General features: G+C 34.2%; 5 protein-coding genes and 1 long non-coding RNA gene across 9 annotated transcripts; 2 read left to right on the plus strand and 4 right to left on the minus strand.

Annotated features, from left to right (window-relative positions):
• Positions 1–184: 184 nt before the first annotated feature.
• LOC135168269 (DNA replication factor Cdt1) lies at positions 185–3,754 on the minus strand. The gene is made up of 4 exons (XM_064132278.1): positions 2,199–3,754; positions 1,877–2,059; positions 1,012–1,238; positions 185–876 (listed from the first exon to the last, which is right to left on the minus strand). Exons 1-4 carry the CDS (start codon positions 3,490–3,492, stop codon positions 511–513), a joined length of 2,070 nt encoding a protein of 689 aa, XP_063988348.1. The 5' UTR covers positions 3,493–3,754; the 3' UTR covers positions 185–510.
• A 436-nt stretch (positions 3,755–4,190) lies between these two features.
• Positions 4,191–6,973, plus strand: LOC135168291 (suppressor of cytokine signaling 2-like). Its single transcript, XM_064132327.1, has 3 exons — positions 4,191–4,591; positions 4,879–5,402; positions 5,587–6,973. Exons 1-3 carry the CDS (start codon positions 4,361–4,363, stop codon positions 5,948–5,950), a joined length of 1,119 nt encoding a protein of 372 aa, XP_063988397.1. The 5' UTR covers positions 4,191–4,360; the 3' UTR covers positions 5,951–6,973.
• On the minus strand, positions 6,812–11,406 carry LOC135168321 (glomulin-like). Its single transcript, XM_064132358.1, has 6 exons — positions 11,294–11,406; positions 8,848–10,973; positions 8,339–8,536; positions 7,837–8,180; positions 7,019–7,240; positions 6,812–6,935 (listed from the first exon to the last, which is right to left on the minus strand). The coding sequence occupies exons 2-6, from the start codon at positions 10,586–10,588 to the stop codon at positions 6,900–6,902; spliced, it is 2,541 nt and encodes an 846-aa protein (XP_063988428.1). The 5' UTR covers positions 10,589–10,973; positions 11,294–11,406; the 3' UTR covers positions 6,812–6,899.
• A 93-nt stretch (positions 11,407–11,499) lies between these two features.
• Positions 11,500–14,616, minus strand: LOC135168282 (odorant receptor 46a-like). Its single transcript, XM_064132315.1, has 5 exons — positions 13,979–14,616; positions 13,342–13,740; positions 12,815–13,019; positions 12,593–12,748; positions 11,500–12,500 (listed from the first exon to the last, which is right to left on the minus strand). The coding sequence occupies exons 1-5, from the start codon at positions 14,338–14,340 to the stop codon at positions 12,438–12,440; spliced, it is 1,185 nt and encodes a 394-aa protein (XP_063988385.1). The 5' UTR covers positions 14,341–14,616; the 3' UTR covers positions 11,500–12,437.
• Positions 14,597–17,473, plus strand: LOC135168330 (uncharacterized). Of its 3 annotated transcripts, none has more exons than XR_010300027.1 (5): positions 14,597–14,653; positions 15,649–16,334; positions 16,534–16,605; positions 16,674–16,763; positions 16,838–16,978. It is a non-coding gene; the product is annotated as an uncharacterized LOC135168330 (long non-coding RNA). The 3 variants fall into 3 exon arrangements; XR_010300025.1 differs by lacking the exon at positions 14,597–14,653 and adding an exon at positions 17,319–17,473 and having other exon boundaries at positions 14,774–16,334; positions 16,838–16,992; XR_010300026.1 differs by lacking the exon at positions 14,597–14,653 and adding an exon at positions 14,802–14,898.
• LOC135168272 (synaptic vesicle glycoprotein 2B-like) lies at positions 17,129–20,410 on the minus strand. Of its 2 annotated transcripts, none has more exons than XM_064132293.1 (11): positions 20,278–20,410; positions 20,126–20,173; positions 19,781–19,942; positions 19,558–19,735; positions 19,047–19,168; positions 18,743–18,981; positions 18,150–18,485; positions 17,924–18,053; positions 17,692–17,851; positions 17,350–17,477; positions 17,129–17,266 (listed from the first exon to the last, which is right to left on the minus strand). In XM_064132293.1, the coding sequence occupies exons 1-11, from the start codon at positions 20,300–20,302 to the stop codon at positions 17,187–17,189; spliced, it is 1,608 nt and encodes a 535-aa protein (XP_063988363.1). In that variant the 5' UTR covers positions 20,303–20,410; the 3' UTR covers positions 17,129–17,186. The 2 variants fall into 2 exon arrangements, with proteins under 2 accessions (XP_063988363.1, XP_063988372.1); XM_064132302.1 differs by having other exon boundaries at positions 19,558–19,720; positions 20,278–20,407.
• Positions 20,411–20,728: the final 318 nt, after the last annotated feature.

Genomic DNA, 20,728 nt, shown 5'->3' on the forward strand with positions numbered 1-20,728 from the left:
TTGAATTCCTCTGGTTTTTTAAAAAACAAATATCGGTTTATTAAAAAAAACTATATAAGTATCGCATATACCTTTCGCAGGTCTCAGGCCTTTCATTACCGACAAAACTGTGAGACATAAACAAAACTATCAAATTAAACAGAATAAATATGAACAAAAGTCATGTATAAATTAAAAAATGCTATTAGAATGAAAAATTTATTCCGATCAATAGGGTATACAAGAAAAAATGAATTCCAAAGCGATACGCTGGGCTTAAAACAAAAAAGAATTCCCAAAAAGTCAGGAATAACTATAATGAATTGAAAATATTGAATTAAACCTATTCTCATTAAATGTCGTCGTGCGTGAAAAAAAAATTAATTGAACTTCATAACGTGCTTCCAGTCAGCTTCAGGCAAAACAACTTTTTTTTTTAAATTGAAAACATGAATAAAAAATAATGCAGTCGGTATTCATCCCACAGTGAAATTAACCTAAATGAATAAACATAAGTACATGGACACGAGATCAACCTTTAATTTTATCGTTAGCCATGATTTCAAATCGTTTTACGACCTTGGCAATGTCAACGTCTTTAGCAATCTTGAGATAATTAGTCTTCCTAACATTTTGAATACTAGCCCAAGAGGGCAACAGTTTACACATGAGTTTGATATGTTCCTCGAGTTCTCCGGGTGTCATTTTAGTTCTATACGAATTATCGAGCTTGAGAATGACAAACTCGAGTGCTAGAACTCCTTTCTTCTCAGCTATAAAAATATTTCTCAAAATTTTCGACATCTCCGGAAGACGTGCGTGTAAAGCTGCCTCTCTGTCCTCATTTGGCGTTCTTGTCATTGCCTCCAGTGCCTTTGCCGCTTGTTTAGCCCGAACCTAGGAATAAAAAATTTAACGCCGGTAAATAATGTCTATAGATGTTGCCAATAAGAAACAGCAACATTTTTGTTAGAACTTTTGGAAAATTCATTATATTCCAATGAAACTTGTAATTTTCTGCCCGTGTTTTACCTTCTCAAGAAGAGCCAAGGGGATTCCCTTAAGAGCTGGATTAATAGGAGTCTTTCTATCTGTTTGTGGTGTAGCTGGTGGAGTATCAACAGTAACAACCATTCTCTTGGATTCCACTTCTGTAGTTGCTGGTAAACCTTGACTGGTGGATGTCATTTTCGCCTCAGCGAGACGCTGAAGGGCTTTTTCCATTCTAGTATTACAATTGAAGAGACTCTTTGCCTTTTCTAAATATCAAATGAATACCAAAAATTAATAAACGAGGAAAAATATTTTAAATTAAAGTTCATTGGAGCGTTGTAAATTTGAGTTTGATTTAACCTAGACGCATATCCGTATAAATTGGAAACATTAATTAGCAATTGTTTACAATAATAATTTAGTGAAAAAATTATTGATCGTTAAAAAAATTACTTCTCCATTAGCTTCATTAATTTCTCGAATGTTATTACAATTGTTGACTAAATGAGACGTACGTATTCGGCTGATGGTTTGACAAGTGCTCAGAGAAATGTGAAAACCATTCTCCAGTGACAACATATCGATCTAAATATTATTCCTGCAAATGTACTCAACAGATGATCCGAACCGAAGGAAAATTGCATTCAGTATGACAATTGATACACCTTCCATCATCACTAACGATGCGATAAAGTAATTTGATTGACAAACAGTGTCTCGTCGTTGTTTGATCAGGTATGAGTTTATGAATTATCATTTTGCTGACGTACGCATGTCTCAATTGTGAAATCATGACCCGGAATGTTCAATTAATCCCGGTTAAATTATTAAATTTTCGTTATTTGTGTTATCAGGTTACCTGAATTTATAAATTATTGATAAATTGTTATTGTTTATTACATACCGAGAACATCATGAGCTGATGTTGCTTTGTCAACGTTGGGGGGCTGAGGCAATGCAGCTTGTTCAATTGGTGGACAATTGTCGACGTCAAATTCTGGATGCCATCGAGTTATTTTCTCCTTGGGAATCACCATAGGATTCTCCAGGTTGAGGAGAAATTTCTCGTGCTCGGTCTTCACACGTTCTGAAAAGTTGGAAATTATTTCCATAAAAATTTAAGCTGTAAATTGTTATGAAATATGACATTTTTCGATCCGTATGATAATTAATTTTCATCTCATTGAATTTGAAGATTCAACCTAAGATTAAGAAAAGAAACTTACCTAAAAGTGCATTATAAAATTTCCTTCTCCTCTCCAAGAGCACCGTAGGCCCCATACTCATCTCGATAGCAGACTTGATAATATCATCTCCATCCGGAGTGTTTCTTCCACTCTTTTCTTCGATTAAGGGTGTAAGTACGAGTTCATACTTCTCATGTTTGGTAGCCGAGCCAAAGGACCTTATTTTCTCCATAGTCAAGGCAAAAGCTTCGGGAAAAACCGTCTGCACCTGGGCAAGATGTTCCACCGTAAAATTTCTCCTCAACAATTCCTGTACAGCAGGTTTAAGCTTTTTGAAGGTAATGATCTCTTTCCTATTGAAAAGCATGCCTGCAACGGTGTCGATACATCTGAAGACCTCCCCCAAAAATCGATAGCTGAAGGGTAATGTGAGAGCTGGTGTTGCAGTATCAACGATGGACTGATACCTCTGATAAGCGGGAATCTTCGTTGGACTGGATTTGACAGGACTAGGTGTTGTCTCTTTCGGTTCAAAAAGCAATCTCTTCTGAGGACTAACACCTGAACAGAGTCTTATGGACTTTGTCGGAGTCTTCAGAGGGGATCGGGTTGCCTTCTGAGGGCTTACCGGTACTTCCAGCTCGATCCTCTCGAATTTTCTCATCTTTGGTGGCATTCCTTTGTCACTCTCATTTTTGCTAATGTCCTTGAGTTTTTCTTCACATCTCTTAATTTTGTCAATGGAGGCCTTCAGCTCGGCCAATCTCGAGGACCTATTGATCTTATCCTTTATCTCGCGAAGACTTAACTCAGTTCTCCCAACTTTCTCTAGGCTCCTTTTTGGCGTTGTTGACCCAGCAGCTGGTTCCTCACTAGCTTCAGAAATTTTCCGAGTATCACTGGGAATGAATACAGCTTTCCTAGGACTCAATAGTCCCTTCTTTTCGAAGATGACATTTTTACTTGTTTTCTCTTCAGTGATCTTCTGGAAGGAATCACGAATGTCCTGCTGTCCCTCATGAGCTGATCCCTTTCTGTTCCGGGTGGCTCTAGCCCTCGTCGTCATCCTGGCTCTTGGGGATGATTTACCATCGAACTGAATGTTCCTTACTACCGAATTTATCTTCTCTGCTTTAACTTCAGAGGACGTAAACACTAGTTTCGGGCTCATTGAGCCACTGGATTCATCGCTCTTCGATGGTTTACTAACCTCAATGGCCTTGGAACTCGTTCTCTCCTGCTCCAGAATACGAACTTTGGATTTATTTCTCAGTTCATCGGTCGCTTGTCGTTTGCGCGTGTGGAAAAACGAAGTGACTGTTGGCTGCGACATTATTTATATACGGGTATATACTGATTGCAGCTGGGATTGATGGATGGAGAATCGGATTGTTGCCTGATCGAGCCTGGAGTTCTGAATTTAATGCAAGTTTTACGGGATTTTCCGAGCTTTCAATGTGATTCTGCCACGTTTCACCTTCACTCGCGCACTTGTCGTGGGTTCGAGGTAGTTTCTAGGAATTTGCCCGCCTTTTTCACGATATTTAGGCGCGGAAACAATGAAAATCAATTGTACCAAGATATTATATTTTTCATTAGCGAGTGGGGGGTTACTGGGTTAGGTTGGGTTTCGGCTTGGATCAAAATTATGATGAGGATTTCCCAATGTTCCGAGCGATGGCGCTACGGAGTTTTTAATGGTAAAAAATTTTTTTTTATTTTTAAAATTTTATTTCGTTAAAAGGTGAATAAAAAAAAAATAAAAAAGCAAAACATTGAAATTGAGAAATTCATATAAAGAAGAAATTGCTAGATAAGCTTTAATTGGCAAAATATTTTTCAACAACTTTTGGTTTCATCTAATATATCTATTAAAAATATTAGTTATGATAATTGAAGTCTAGTTACATAGGAATTATTACATCTGAAAATTTTATGACGCTAAAATTCAATCGAAAATTGCAATATATATATAGCATCGAGCCGGATATTATGGAAATAAAATCGATTATTGGTCCGTAAACTATCGATAGGCGAGAGAGTCGATTAAATATTAAGGAGGATTGAATGTCCCTAGCTGAAGTGATTTTTATTTATGTGAAGTGGGGAGTGTTTTTTTTTTTTTTGTTGCAATTATTATCATTCGGGAGACTTTGATTGTGGCTCTGACATTCGGTTATCAGACCATTTGTTTGGCAATAATGACGAGTTCAAGTCACGGAGATGTGAAGCACGGATCGAAGCAGAGAAAACTGAGTACGCGGTATTTTTCGTTCAAGCGGAAGACAGAATCTGGAGAAAGTACTTCGTCGAAAAATTTAGAGTTGTTGAGGAACAGTGAGGAGATGTTGGCCAACAGTGAGAGGATTGGATTCTTTAAGAATTTTAAGAAGAAATTGTCCATCAAGGGATTTTGCAAGTCGAAGAGAAAGGTGAGCCATTCGTGGAGCGGCGATTCTGGATTGGGGTTAGGATTGAGGTAAAATGGAGCATTTTTGAGGTTCAGTATTCTGGTTATGGAACAATAGCATTTTTGTGACATTGTTCTCATCTGTAATATGTTAATGGGCGTTCGCTGGATCCCACTGCACGATTTTGACAATTAACGTTCTGATTCATTTCAATCTAATGTATTGTTTTTTTTTTCTCAAAATGCTTAATGTAACAAGATTATATTTTTCATGGCAAAATGAATTTGATTACCATGTCTTTTTTACAGATCAATATTACGGAATTGAGTAAAGGAAATGATAGTTGTTCTAGCGAGAGAACAGGATTTCCAGATGTTGCGAAACATGAAACTGAAATCACGGAATGTGCGGAAATGCCTAGTGATGTTACAGAGAATTCGAAAGCCTTGGAAAATTGTTCGCCGGGTGATCTTTTAGACAATAAAAATGACAACTTCAGCTCTACGGATATTCATGAGCAAAGGACGTGTGAATCATCGGGGACAGCGAAATTAAGTAGTGGGGAGGGCTCCTCTGACACAGGACTGAGTCATTTAAGGTCACAGAGGTCAGAGGGTAATTGTAGAGGTGCTAGAAATAGTAGCAATACTGGAAAAGATTTGAACGTTGGTGATGAAGAGGAGAAGGGAAATTTATCAAATCTCTCGCAGGAGTTGTTGAAGCTCAGCAAATATGGATGGTATTGGGGACCTATTTCTGGAGATGAAGCTGATGCCAAGCTCCAGGCTGAACCTGACGGTGCTTTTTTGATTAGGGACTCCTCGGATGATAGGTGAGAAATGATACTTGAATACTCTAATTAATAATATTCATAGGAATAGTTCTGTGCCATTATCCATTTGTAGTTTAGTTATATCATTTAATACAGAAATTGTAAATACCATTCACGTTATGACATTCAGCATAAACATTACGGAATTTCTTTAGTTCTTTTGTTTTTTTTTTCTATTTCACAGATATCTTCTCACATTAAGCTTCAAATCAGCTGGAAAACTCCTCCACGCTCGTGTAGAACATAGTGGAGGCATGTTTTCTCTTTGCAATCAAGGTGATGACGATCGCTTCACTTCAGTACCCGCTCTGATCGATCACTCTATGAATTTTAGCAAATCCGCTGTTTTCTGCTACTCGAGACCACGCTATCCTGGATATCCTGCCTTTCCTGTACGTTTAACAAAACCTGTAAGTCGTTTTACACAAGTCAGGAGTCTACAATATCTCTGTAGGTTTGTCATCAGACAAAATACACGTCTTGACAATATTCACAAGCTTCCTTTGCCAAACACTATTAAGGGATATATTGAAGAGGCACATTATTGATTTTCTAATCAATTTTTTAGACTGTTTTATGAGTTATATAATATTGTTATGATTAATATTGCATTTGCAATTCAATGGTCCTTAACGATATTTATCACTAAATAGTTGACTAACAATTATTGTTAAGCTTTGACCTGTGAGACGAAATTGTGAAAGTTAAAAAAAAAATCCATGAAAAGAGAAATTCATTTTTTCGCCGAAACGCCTATCTGAAATGGTAAATCATTTGTTGATTTTATTTAGGAAATTTCTATAGAGAATTGGAGTTGCATTATTTTGAATTAAAGCGGTGAATTTAATGCTCATATCCCCTAGACTTTTGAATAGGTTTCTCAATAAAGAAATTAAAGAATAATTATTTGATGTATATGAACATCATATTACTTTTAAATTTATTGATAATTTCAGATAATTTTCAAAATTTTGTAAGCTATATATATCATGAGATTTTGTACCACTTGGCATTAATTGTTTAATGCTTGAATTGGGATAAATCAAATGGCGAAATGAGATACATCAATTTAACTGTTTATTTATCATTAGAAATGTTTTTTTCTTTTGATAAAAATCAATGCAACGGGGAAAATTTATTTTAAAAAATATAAATATGTCTATTACAGTTAGAAACATTTGTAGAAAAATAAAATTGCATAAATTGATTCATTCTGTCCACTGGTCCGCTATTGAATGATCCATAATTATTAAAATAATTACTTTAAATTTAAGACTGAAATGCCAAGAGAAAGGATTTATCCTTGCATTCAATCCTTCGTGATTTTTGAATTAGTAAGGCTCAATTTTATAACATATTTTTCTAAGAAAAAATATTACAACTAGATCTACCAAAAATTTTGGCAATAATTTGGACTTCAATTTTTTTTATTATTCTCATTCTTCATTATAATCAACTACATAGTTATAGAAATACTGCGATGCATTTGGCATATGTTCACCTATTCCAATTCATCCCGAGTATATTTCGTGCCTAAAATAAAAAGGAAATAAATAAAATTGAAATTTAAATGATCGGATTTAATTAATCCTCAAATGAATAATTATTTGAATTACTGTAGTGAAAACAGCTGTCGCTGCCTCTGTGGCTTTATTCAATGCTTGATCAGGTGGTGGTAAATCTACACAGAGAGCTCTGTTCAATTGCACTGCGTCTTCAATTCTTCTTCCTAAAAATTCCCATGTTTGTTTGTGATCCTCACTTTCGTCTTGTAACATGTATAATTCACTGGTTTTATATATACCAGCAACAGCAATTCGTCTTGTGTACCAATGGAACTGTTAAACATCAATAAAAATTCTGGAAGTTGATTCAGACAAAAAATATTTTTTTTGTCACTCAGTTCATGAAATAACGTTTTATGATCGCTAGGCGACCGTAAAACTTTGTGGATATACTCAATAATAGAGAAAAAATGATTAGTCGAAAACAACTTTTTTGTCATTGCTACTACGTTGAGTTAGTGTCGAAAAAGGCTTTTTCTTTTCCTTATAAAACTAGAAAAAAGTATAGTTTGGAGACGCGTGAGACAGACTGTATTAAAACTCATGTAATTGGCAGCCCTCGGCTTCGCCTTGGACTGTAGATGGATGGATGCGAGAAAAGTTTCTTACGACCTACAGATTTTGTTCAATTAATTTTCTTACGAAATTTGTGAAATATCAATTTTTGAAATTCCTATCAGTCTATTTTCTCTCTCATTGAACAAATGTATAAAATTTGTGCCCAATAACTTCAATAAAAAGAGGACATTTTTTGTAAGCGTAATGAATAATTTTTAATAGAGTTTTAAATAAAAAGACCTCAACTAATATCGTTGGAATTGATTATTGTCAACTAAAAATAGGAATTAAAGTTTTAAAAAGTCTCTCACATCAACTGATCTGTCTCCAGCGTAATAACAGATATCATCAACGAGAGTGAGTAAATTAGCCAGAGCCGGTGGAACATTCGGTGGGAGAGCGAGAAGGCCCATAGCTTGGGGCCAAGTAGACTTATAGGGTATTAGCATTCTCAATCTCCTCTCCACTGCCTTCTTCACAAATTTTTCTGAGATTTGTGTGAGTTGTGAAGGCTCTTCTCCAGTTACCAATGTCCCTGACTTCATGATTTCATTCAATTCTGCATTACAATTTGCGTAGAAGTGGAGAACCAGCTCAGCACCTCCACTGGGGAATAGTCCATGGATAACACCGGGATATCCAATTGATTCAGCACCTGAATGGATATATTAAATTATGACAAAGCTTATTAGTATATTTTATTATTTGATATTTCAATCAATTTTTTTTAATCTTTTAGGAAAATAACTTTATTTGAATGTTATTTTTTTTTTATGAATTGGTATGGGAAGCAATTATGAATGATGAATTTACCTGCACTTATAGCATCCTGACTCCACCCATGTCCTTTTACAAACGACATTGCAGCGGTGAGTATTTGCTTTTTAATCTTCCCCTCATACTCCTCCTCGGATTCCTGTTTTGGCTCCTCAGTTTTTCTCGTTTCTGTACTAACATTTTTATCCTTCTGCTCAGCTAAAGTGATCCTAGAAGTCCATAAACTTCTCACACCTGAGGAAGTTCATGCCATCGTCACTTTAAATCTAATTTATTTTCTTCGAAAATTGAACCCAGAGTGAAATGAATGGAAGATGATATATTTCTGGTTTCGAGATGACCGTTTTATCAAAAATATTCCATGAACTTAACTTAATTTGACACTGATGCAATAGATTGATGTTGATGAAATATAATGAAAAAAAAACTTTACAACGTCGAGTATACAAACGTCATTTTATTATTATTATTCCTATGTTCCTAATTTAAATTTTATCCTCATCAATCATTAAAATGCACATTCTTCATAGGATTATTAGCGACACATTCATTAACCCTAATGACAATACTCTCAATAACATCCAGAGCATTAATTGCTTGATAACAAAATTCCATCTTCTGGCGCAACGGCATATCCGGTAGTTCTTGCCCTCCAACAATAATCGAAACCTTGACAACAGTTCTCTCATACTCCAGTCCTTTCCTCTTAACTAGCACTTCAAGATCTTTGACCTTCATTTTCCAGTGAGCCTTCGCCAGTTCCACCCCATCTCGTACCTCTTTGAGATATCCATTCTGAATATCCCGCATGAATTTCCATATTCCAGTGATATTACTCTTGTCCCTGATGACCAAAAATCTAAGAAGGTTCAACGCCGCAATTATCTCCTCTGACAACTCCACAAAGTCCGAGACACAGCCATGAGGAAGACTGAAGATTCTCTCGAAGATCCACTCCATTTTCTCAATAAAATTCACATCCTCTCGATCCAACGAAATTATTATTGAGCTCTTGAGAATATTTATGATCAGAGCCAGTAATCCTGAGTGCTTGGTAGTTTCATACAATTGTCGAATGACCATATATCTCGCCCTTATGGAGAACCTCTTGATACATTCTTGGAAGACATGCAAAGCGAATTGTCTTTCCACCGAAGAGTCGCAGTAAATCATCACCTGGGAGATACTTGTGAATAAGTCATTATATCTCGTCAGTTGTAACCCATCTGGCTGAATGGACTCTTCAGCCACTCTCATGAGAGCACTTTCGACAAGTCTGAGCCCCTTGGATATCAGAATATACTCCGGTTGCTTCAACAGACAAGTCGCCAGGTAAAAACAACAGTGCATAATGTAATGAGGATGATAAACCTGAGGCAATTGTCTGAACAACGATTCCGATGATATCAGAGTTAAGAAGAAATTGGCATACGTAAGATCGGAAACCTCTAGATCAAAGAGTTGCAACTCCAGATTGTAAAGGTCATTTTTCTTCGCTTCTGAGGTAAAGTTCTTCACTCTCTTGTGACTCCTGTCCTCAATGATTTTCAGAAACTTGAGAGGATTTTTCTCCAATATTAACATCTGAGAAATCATCAAGTAAAAGACGGACGAAGTGTCTTCAGCTTTCACATTTAAATGACAAAATGGCTTCGAGAATAAGTTTAAGTGAATATTAAGTAAATTCATGATGATTTTTACATTCTCGCGCTTTGACTGTTTTTTGTTAAGACTAATGTCGACCACAGACGATAAAAAATTAAGAATTTCACGATGGATTGTTGTCAGACGCTCTATAATAGGATCTTCTGGAGCATCTGGACTAATCATTTCAGGATTTATATTTTCCACTTGTGGAAGGTCCTCGGCGTATGCCCTAATGGTGCTGACGACCCAGTCAATGGATTTTGACAGGTCTCCTTTTCTGAGAGACAATTCTATGGGCTTTAGTAGGCTTACAAACCTTACGTCGTCCGATAAATTTTCCACTTGCTCTAGGAAAATTAGAACAGTCTCTGCGGGATTGCATTTGTCAGCAAAAATTAGGAGCAGTCGCTGGCAAGTTCTAAAGAAGTCCTTTCTAGTCCTGAGGTTTTCTTCAGTTAAGTAAGCACAGATTACTGGTACTAGGGACCAGGAGGTTTGATTCAGTATATCGTTGGTTTGGTAGATACTAAAGTATTCCGAGAGGTTTTGGGGCTCGTAGGTGGTAAGTAGGTGCTTGACAGAGGCGATGAAATCTTCAGGAGTGTCTGGAGGAATTGTTGGTGTGGTTTCTTTCGACATCTGTGAGTTTTGTTTTTGAACTAGTCGATCTTATTATATTTTTCTTCACTTGGTTAATGTTATTTTATTGATTTTTTTCACAAAGTTGACTGCAGAACCCTTGTATTGAGTTATTTTTCATAAATAAAAAAATTTTATTTCACTCTCTAGTTGTTCTCCATTGAATATTATTGAATAAGATTGTTCCTTCTGTCAAAATAATAAACGAGAATTTTAATGGGATTTCAATTGAAAGCTTGCACTGCTGTCTAAGGAGAAATTAATATTCTCAATGCTCTTCCAATATCTCTTGGAGTTGTTAATAGCCGAAGAGATTCTCAGTTATTGCGTTGTGTTTCGTCATCCAGATATTTTTTGAGGTTAAGAAGAAGAGCTACTGAGCGCACTGAAAACGAATCAGAATACCATTTCCTCTTGTAAATTTTCACTAAAGTTCAATTGTTGGTGAGGAGAAATAATTCATCAATTGTTCTTCAGAGAATAATGACCGACCTTCAACCTTAATTTTATGCAAATACATAACTCGTTAAATGCTCAATTTTGTTTAATAACAACTCTATCACCGGTATAATCACTCTCTCACATGATACTTGTCATCACACTGACGGGGTCAGTATTTAAGGTATTTGGGATTTTTCATGGATAAATTATAATAATTTGGGAAAACTTGTGGGAGAAGAAGGTTTTTGATATGTTAACTTTTACCTGGGACAGTGAGGCTTCTCCGAAAGATGTGGATACCAGTCACAGCCATGTTTGACTATGACGTCAGTGATTGCCCCCGAACAGAGCAACACGCCACAAACTCATGCCATACGATGATCTAATGAGCAGAAAAATAATAAATTTTTCAATCTAACCAATTCAGATTACCCATTCAAGGAATCATTTAGGATGACTTAGGAATGCATTATTACAATTCAGAAACTAATATGAATTTATTCACATTGAATTGGTCTTTTATTTACAGATTTCTATATAGTCAGTATAAATGAAATCATGAAATTTTATTAAGTTTAGCATAACTCGATTTCCAATTATTTGGAAATTATAAAGTCTAAAAATTTACCGTTAGAGAATAAAAAATTGTTTTTTTTTTTCAATTCTACTCTCTTTTTTGTACTCCGTCGATAATGAACTGTAACATATCTTACAATTAATGATTTTTTAAAACAAGAATTCATTTTGAAAAAGTTGTGTAAATAGCAGATTAATTATTATTTTTCAAAGAAATTTATATACATTTCATTTCTAAGAGACAACCTTTATATATGATACATAGATTTTTAGAATTTCTATCATCAGCCCTTATTAGTTTCCGCATTCATTAGAAAACTCATCTACAGGCAACAATAATTTTAAAATACAGAATTTTCATTTCTTTTTTATATTTTGTTATGCTCAATTTTGTCTAAAATCAATTTTTTTCATGAAATGACCGTTGATTATTTCATAATTATTGGTTTCTTCGTACGATAAACCAAGCATAAGTTGATAATATATCGATTATGCTATTTATAAGTTGATGATGTTAATGGCAGTACACAATTACGATAATAATCAGAGGATTAAATTTGTTCTGTATATTATTTCCATGTATTTTTCAGTGAGACATTTGGGAAAAATTATGAAAAATTTTTATCTCAATTGACTTTACTGACGACTTCTTTCAACATCACTTATCACTGAACTAATTCAATAATCAACAATATATTTATATTTTAAAGTACCATTCCAACGTTATTTTGCAGTACGTGCATAAATAGTCATCATTCCTTTCCATGGACAAACAATTGTTCTGTAACTAAGGAAATAGTAGTTCTGTTCGTAGTTTACTGTATTGAAAAAATCATGCACTTTCTTGAGAAGAATGGTTCAGGATATTGTAGACGGAGTAAGAAAGCTTCAAGAGCTGAAATGAATAATAAGATAAAATTGTCTATTGTAATTCGATTAGCCGATTTTTCAAACCAACATATTAGTTTAGTTTTTATTATCACTCACACTGCTGAATGATACAAGAGATAGACTTATGACATGTCCACTAGTGTACATTATCGGTCTCAAAGTACGAACCATGATGAGTACTAAACTCTTCTTGCTATTGACTGACAGAGATGTCCAGTCCATGTCGTAAATAGCATCTGCAATAGTCTGACTCTATAACATAAATATTGTTCATATTTTTAAATCAGTATATTTATAGTTTCCAAATGATCGTATTACCTTGATAGTAACTTCATTAGCGGCATCACAAAATATAAATATTTGTACTAACATACAAGCAACGTACATTAGTAGAGAATTGAACTCTTTACTCAACGGCTTCATATGGGACAAGCTGAATACACTAACGCAGAGTACGAGAGAGCTGGCGCAATATTGTAGGAAAATTGAACCAGTGAATGTAGCATTTGTTGATTTAGAAAACCTGTCATAAAAATAATTGCCAATAATTACGTAGAAATTTTCTGAATCTTATAATTCTGTACTGAATTGGTAAATTCGAAGAAGTTGACATTTGCTTTATAATTATTTCCAATGATCCATGAATATCTCACCAAATTAATGAAATATAAGTGATATTTTTATACAAAACTTTTTTTATTTTTCACATATTGTTCCACAAACAAAAAACATCTCTTTTTCTTCTACAACTATAACTTCAATTTAGTATAAAATTTCCTAAACTAGTTTTAATTATCATGGAAATTATTAAAAAAATTTTTTTCTCTGTATCCAGAATACTCAACTCCAAAATTGCCAGATGATGTCTAGAACAATCTGTCAAATACCTCGTCTCCAATTTTATCAGTTGTTCAGCATTGGCTCCACAAACTGATTTTGACAACTCTTTCTCTATTGCCTTTGGTATTGAGATAATTCGATACTTAATTATTTCCAATTGAGCGGTGGTAGCCATCATTAGGCCAGGAATGAAAGTATCAAAAGCGACATTGACATTGGCTCCAATGTAATGACTGACAGTTTGATGAATGTAGGCATACCAGAAGCCAACTGAATATGAACGATCCCAGGGGTACCAGGCTTTGAAGAGTAACTGACGATGTGGAATATCCCGAATTATTGAAGACAATGTTAACATTGAGCACGTTGCGTCTGTTAGCATTCCGTATAAGATAGTAAAGAGCCTTCGATAAATTTATTCTCATTGATTTCTGCATTTGTCGAATTTTCAAGAAAAACATTATTGAAAATTGCGGAAATTCTTTTCAACTGAGTCAATTTAAAGTTAAAATACTACCAACGATGTCTCTTTCCCTCTTTATGGAGAAATTTTAACAATTCAATGTGTTTCAACTTTCACCCTTGTGTCAAAATTCGAATATACACAATTTTCAATATGAGATAAAGGCCTAACTTGATTACTTGATTGAGCGTTGAAATTTCAACTTGATGGTCACTTCATCGTCATTCAAAGTTTTGAATGGCTCCACATCAAACAATTTAACCATTTTACTGATTTGCTTCCGATGAAGAGTCATGTTCCACATCTTTCCTGTCACAGCTATCATTGTTAACAGCATGAATGAGGCATTTGTCAATTCTTCAGCATCATGAATGCACGAAGGCAATGCAAGAAATTGTGTTAGTGTAAATGTACACATCATCATAACTGTAAATCCATTGTATATTTTATATAATTTGGTTTTCCAAGTTGAGGTCTCCTCATCGGGGAACCAGAGTCCCATAATTCGAAAAAAAAAGATGCTGATGGAAAACAGTGACATTCTGTAAAATTCACGTTGTATATCTTCAAGTTGGGAATTACGAGAAGCAATTTATCGACAGCCTAACTCAATAAGACAGTAAAAAACCACTGATGTGGTATTGACAAGTAGAATTGTGAGCTGGAGGAAATATCTTCAAAGACCTGACATTATAGCAAGCTGTTGGTTCACAACAATTTGTTTTTTCAGGAAAACTGTTGTCTTTCATCAGGAGAAATAGTCTTACCATATTTTTAAGGATGTAGTAGCTTTGTAATTTACCCGATGTAAGAAGTCAATGAAAGGAAAGAATTTGCAGTCTGTCATCTATGAGGTATCTTCCTGCTATTACCTGAATTTATGATATAATGTATTCACGACGAAAATTGACGGATGATAGGAGGGTTGAAGTGGGGAATTCAGGAATATTGATCGGAGGTGTATGGACGTGGGGATTCGACAGCGTCAGTGCTGAAAAAGTTGTTGAAAGAAAGACTATTGGAAGAATTATCTCGGTCTTTATGGTCGATATAACACGGAGAAAAAAAATAAAAAAATGTTTATTTACTTGCCATAATGGTCAAAACATTTATGAAACATTTTTTTTAACACTAAGAAATTTAATAATAATAAACATTAATAAGCACTCATTTAGTTTACTCAAATCAAGTTTTTTTTTTATATACTTCATAGCTTTGACGAAAAAGAAAATCGTAATAAGCCGATTCTATGAGAAAATCGATGGATAAATTATCCGCATATTGTTCCCTCTATATACGTAGTTACGATACGAATTTTTTACAAAATAATTTGTTTACAGTTTAACATAAAAAATGCAATAATAACCGGGAGATTTTCGTAGAAACTCATTATTATTGACATTTTTTCAAGTACAAATCAATTTTCTCATTTTTCTGGGAATTTCTCTAGGGCTATACTTATGGTAAATGAGAGAATAATTTATGGAATGAGTACGGTTTTCTGTCACATTTAAGGTTCTCCCTGTAGCTGTGAACTGTTGACTTGAATCATTGTGAAATTAATACGAGCAGTATCAGAAAGACCTGAATCAAATGGCAGTCAAAATGTTGAAATTTATTTCATTACTATATGGACTAGCTCCCTGTGAACTCATAACACAGAGTACTTGTACAAAAGTTGAACTATCGTTTCCTCGCAAAAGATCTGCTTATCATATAATTTTAGTAATTCTTCTAATATCTGTTAATAGTGTGTACATAGTAAACGAATGCAGACTCTCTCCTGTGATCGAGTGGAAAAGTGATAAACTTATTAAAGTCTGCGTCGTTATTGTTTCTAATTTTCTAGGAGCAGCAACCGTCATGATTGTCTACAGTAACCGGAAAAATTTGATCGAAATAGTGAATTTATGGAATGAAATCACCCTTAAAAAATACCACTTACGAATGCTTATCATTGCAATATCCAATTCCAATCCAAGTTTCATAGACTCAGTATATCATCGAAATGGGAAAATTGGAATTTTATTGAGAATGTTATTTGGAGTATTATTGCAAGCAGGTTTTGTCTTTTCTACCGTAATAACTGGGCCAATAACCCATGTTATTATATACATTGTGAGCGACATTATTTGCAGCTTTGTGCTGATACAGTATTTTACGATATTGAATTATCTGAATGATGAACTGATCTACTGGAATGAGAATTTAATTATTCTGGGCAATGCCCTGATAAATTATCCATCAAATGATTTATATATTCTAAGAGGCGTAGATGTAATTCTTGAAGCCAGGAGAATCTTCGTTAGAATGATCGTCTTGATCGAGTTGTTCGCCTCGCCAGTAATTCTGACAGCTGTTTCCTGGTGCTTTATTTTTATGATGAATAACACTCAAAAATTTCTAATTCTATATATACGTCAGGGAAAAAGTGATGTTTCTACTATTAATGTCGCTGGAAGCGCTTTTGGTTTTCTACTCAATACCTACTCAATGCTGGCATTATGTTTGATGGTCGAATGGATAACTTCAGAAGTTTGTGAAATATCTTTATGTCTCTTAAAAATAAGCAATCCTTTAAAAAAACTTTCCTGCCTGTGGACAATTTTTGCCTAATATATATTTTGCATAAATTTTTACATGACGCCTCTGCATACTTTCATTAATGGTTTTTCTCCTCATCAGGATGAGTATCTGTGAGATTGATGGGAATAATTTTGCACATATTTTTCAGGTGAACAGAACGAAGAAGGTCCTTTCAGATATTCTTTCGAGACATTTGCTGAAGGAGCGACAAAGACCGTCGGTGAGTTTTAGAACAGTGTATATTAATTAAAAGTATTAATAAGAACTGATGGAAGTTATTATTCATAGCTAAGGAATTATGCCCTCGGAATGCTGCATGAGAATGTCACTTTTAGGGCTTTTGGCTTATTCAGTTTGGATAGCTCTTTGTTCATGTCGGTAATATCGGAATGTAGAATGTCATAAGTGTTATGAATTTGAATGCATTTTTATCAGCGCTATTTAATTTCAAGATCGGCAATGCGGTATTTATGTACCAAATAGTTATCCAAGAATTTCAAAACAATTGATGATGGATACAAATTATAGAACGACGATGACCAAATTGGTAGTTGGGGTGTTATGAAAAGTACTGAACTAACTGTGTTGGACTTCAACTTGAAATTCTGTAAGTTTATTACACACTTTTACTAAAATCAATAATACCACACTGTTATCAGTTACATTCACGAATGGTAATATTCAGTGTAAATGACGAAATAAATGGTAGCATTTACTTGCTGATTCGTACTATCTAATTTTATTCTCACCTTTCTTATTCGATGGTTCTTATACTATTTTTTGTTGATGGGTAATATTTATTTAAGATACATTTTTTAAAGAAAAAACTGTAGTCTCAGGATGTCGTCCAATAGGCAGTAAATATCCAAGAACACTGCAGACTGTTGAACAAATATTGACCTTATCAGAGAAATAATAATAAATTTGATATAGGAAGAGATGAGGGGTGCTTTGAGGAACTTACCTAATAGCTGAACAGCTACAATAATAATAAGAATTAGACAGTGGGTATCAATGAGGTATCCAAACATGTGATTACCCACTAAAGCTCCAAGTCTACCACAGAAGGCACATAATGCGGCCGCGATTGCTCTGGTACGCAAAAGTGAAAGAAAAGGATTTCCATCATCTATTTATTATGGAGGAACTATATATATATATATATATTTTAGGAAAATCTGATTACTTTTGAAGTTATAGCTTAAATAGTCGTCAAAGTTGATAAAGCCAGATGATTTTTCAAAATGTAGATGTAAAAGATACTTTGTTTGGAAGTAATTCTATTTCTTCAGTATAAAACACATACCTTAAATTAGTTGGGAATAAGTCTACAACGATAGCAAGCACAATGCTCATACCAATAGATGAAGCGGCTTCAAAAATACAAGAGAGGATGAGATTTTCAATAGATGATTTCACGAACAAAAGTCCCAGTGCTACACCTGATGCAACGAGGGTTGAAATCACTGCAAATTGATGAGATACAGAACTGGGACGTATACTATTACACTGACTACAGAAAAAAAAATAGTTTATACCTAGATAAAACTTATATCCTAATTTATCAACGCACAGAGGAAGCATCACACTCAAAGGAACACAAGCGATACCAAGAATTAATGTGTGCACATACACAGTTCTAGGAATTGTAGTGAGACAGTTATAATTCTGAAAAAATTTGATGTAAGACAATTATGCTATGATGAATTATATTTTATATATGGTTGATACTTTTTTCAACGATACATTATATTAGTCCATTACCATTTGATTCCGGGATAAACTCTGCTCAGAAACACTGCAGACACTAGCAGCAGCGGCAGGAGACTTACCCTCAAAGGTGGCGAATCTCTGAAAAAGCTCTGGAAACCATAACATTAGAGCGTAATACGATGAGCCCAAACAGAACATGATACTGCATACATTTGCTGTTTTTCTAAGTAAGGGGGGTTTCATAAGTAAAAGCGTTTGTTGATAAATATTTGCCAATAATTGACGGACTCTTTTTAGTTGATTTTCCGAAGACATTGGAGTTGTTTCCTCTTGAACATTGCGAAGTTTGAGACTGAGCTGCTCGTAGCCATTTTGAGAAAGTGTTTCCTAAATATCAGAGGCATGAAAATTAATAATTAAATTAGGATGAGTAGGTTGGGAAGACGAGATTAATAGTTGGGTCAATGAATTAATAGGCGATACGTACGTTACTTATAATAGAAGAAAGGATAAAAATGGAAGATGTCATAACAGAAATATTCTTCCTACTTTTTATAAAAACAAATTTTAAAAATATTTTTTAAGTATTTTTTCATTAATATGACGTGATTTAATGAAGGAATATAATATTAATTATTAATTACCAAATAATCCTCACATGAATTGCCGGTATTTTCCTTGTGCATCATAAAAAGTGTTTTCGCAAGTTGATAATTGTTGCCAGATTCAGCCAGATACTTGGGACTTTCGGGAAAGGATAACAACCAACATCCAATGAATACCGATGGTAATGCACATACTATTACAAAGAGATTCCAAGATCGGAAAGAAAAAAAATCGTTAATGAAGGATATGTGAATAGGAATTACTAGCCATCCAGTTACTGCAACAAAAATTTATGATTAATTCGCTAATTATTTGTACATAGGTAAATAAAATGTAACTCACATGGTAGAGCTATCAATCCAAGTGACCAAGCCATCTCCATCCAACAGAGCATTCTCTCCCTCGTTTTACCGGATTGGAATTCACCGAGGTAGGTAAATACCACGGTACTGTGACCGCTTATTCTGTCAGAAAACGAATAATACCTCCATCAATAATTAAATTATTGCTACAATTTAACAGGAGAGATTTAGACATTTCAATTGAATTGTCTGTTATATTTAATGTCGCTCTAAAATGTCCTGAAAAGCAATTTGATACTGAATGCCTCACATTAAGATGTTTATAGATTTTAATTTGAACTTGAACTGATTCAAATGTTAAATTTAAGAGAGAACATTTATGACAGACTAAAAATAAAAATTAATTTTTCATTAGACTTGAAATAAATGTCAATATTCTTTTACTTTTTTTCCAATGCCAAATATTATGTTTATTTATTTATGTTTATTATATGTTTATATATTTACAAAGTGGGTTTGACATTTATTTAACAGACGAGCATGGAACTTACGAAAATCCACTGAAAAACTTAAGAAGGAGGAATCCCCAGTAGTTTGAAACTACAGATGATATTATTTCGCAAAAAGCATACGAAATAGTGGATGTCAGGAGAGCCTTTTTTCTTCCCACCAAGTCTGCAAGACAACCCCAGAAATAGGCGCCTATAATCATCCCTACAATGATAACAACTTTTTGAAGAATGCTGAGGATATTTCACATAAAAATAAATATACCTAACGTTGGCGTTGCAGATATACGACCCTTATCAATTGTCGTAAGTTGGAAGTCACAAGCTGCTGACGGAAGGATTAATCCTACACTGCTAATACTGAATCCCGTATTCATATAAATTAATCCACATAAAAGTAAAACTTTAATGTTGTATTTTCCAAATCCTGCAAAAGTATCGACAATTTTAAATGAAAAGAAAGAATTTATTTAGTGTTTTAATTTGTATGTGTTTATTTGAAATTGATGATAATGAAAGTTACTTGTAAAGTGAAAAAACAATAATTAGGATAATTATAATGTATAAAAATATACTTTTATAAAATAGCATTATCCCTTTTCCCCCTTACCTGTAAACGTAACTGCTATCTCAACATCAGTTTCCACGCTTTGGGTATCTACATGATTTTACGTAAAATATTTAGATAGTTATATGAACATTGGTAATTCAATATTGTGGAGAAATTGTAGATTGCACTTAAAATTTGAAAGAAATTGTTACCATCCAATGCTCCGTCGACCTGCATGATGTTCTGAATGCTGAGAGGACTTGAGTTACAACTGGTGTGCAAACTGCACAGTCAATCCTATTATGACTACTGCCCCCTCTTCAAATAAATTTGTTTCTTCAGATGGTGCAAAATAGGGAAGGCTATTTGTACTAGTTAATGGACAATATTGTTTACACGATTCTATACACAAAAGTTGAGAATTTTTTTTACAGATTATACTTGGAATGATCTAGACCGAGGAGTAAGTTTCTGATTTTGTCAATATTTAGAATTTGCTATTATTGAAATGAATAAAATGAAGAAAATTCAGCACATCTCTCAGTAAGTAATAAACTTTGTTTTAATTATCATTTAATTTACAATATTTTTAATGGTTTCATTATGATGATCTCTCCTAGCAGATACTTACGTATATGAAATACAACTGGAAAGTTGCCTATT

This window comes from Diachasmimorpha longicaudata, chromosome 1 (genome assembly GCF_034640455.1).
Source record: "Diachasmimorpha longicaudata isolate KC_UGA_2023 chromosome 1, iyDiaLong2, whole genome shotgun sequence".
Taxonomy (NCBI): domain Eukaryota; kingdom Metazoa; phylum Arthropoda; class Insecta; order Hymenoptera; family Braconidae; genus Diachasmimorpha; species Diachasmimorpha longicaudata.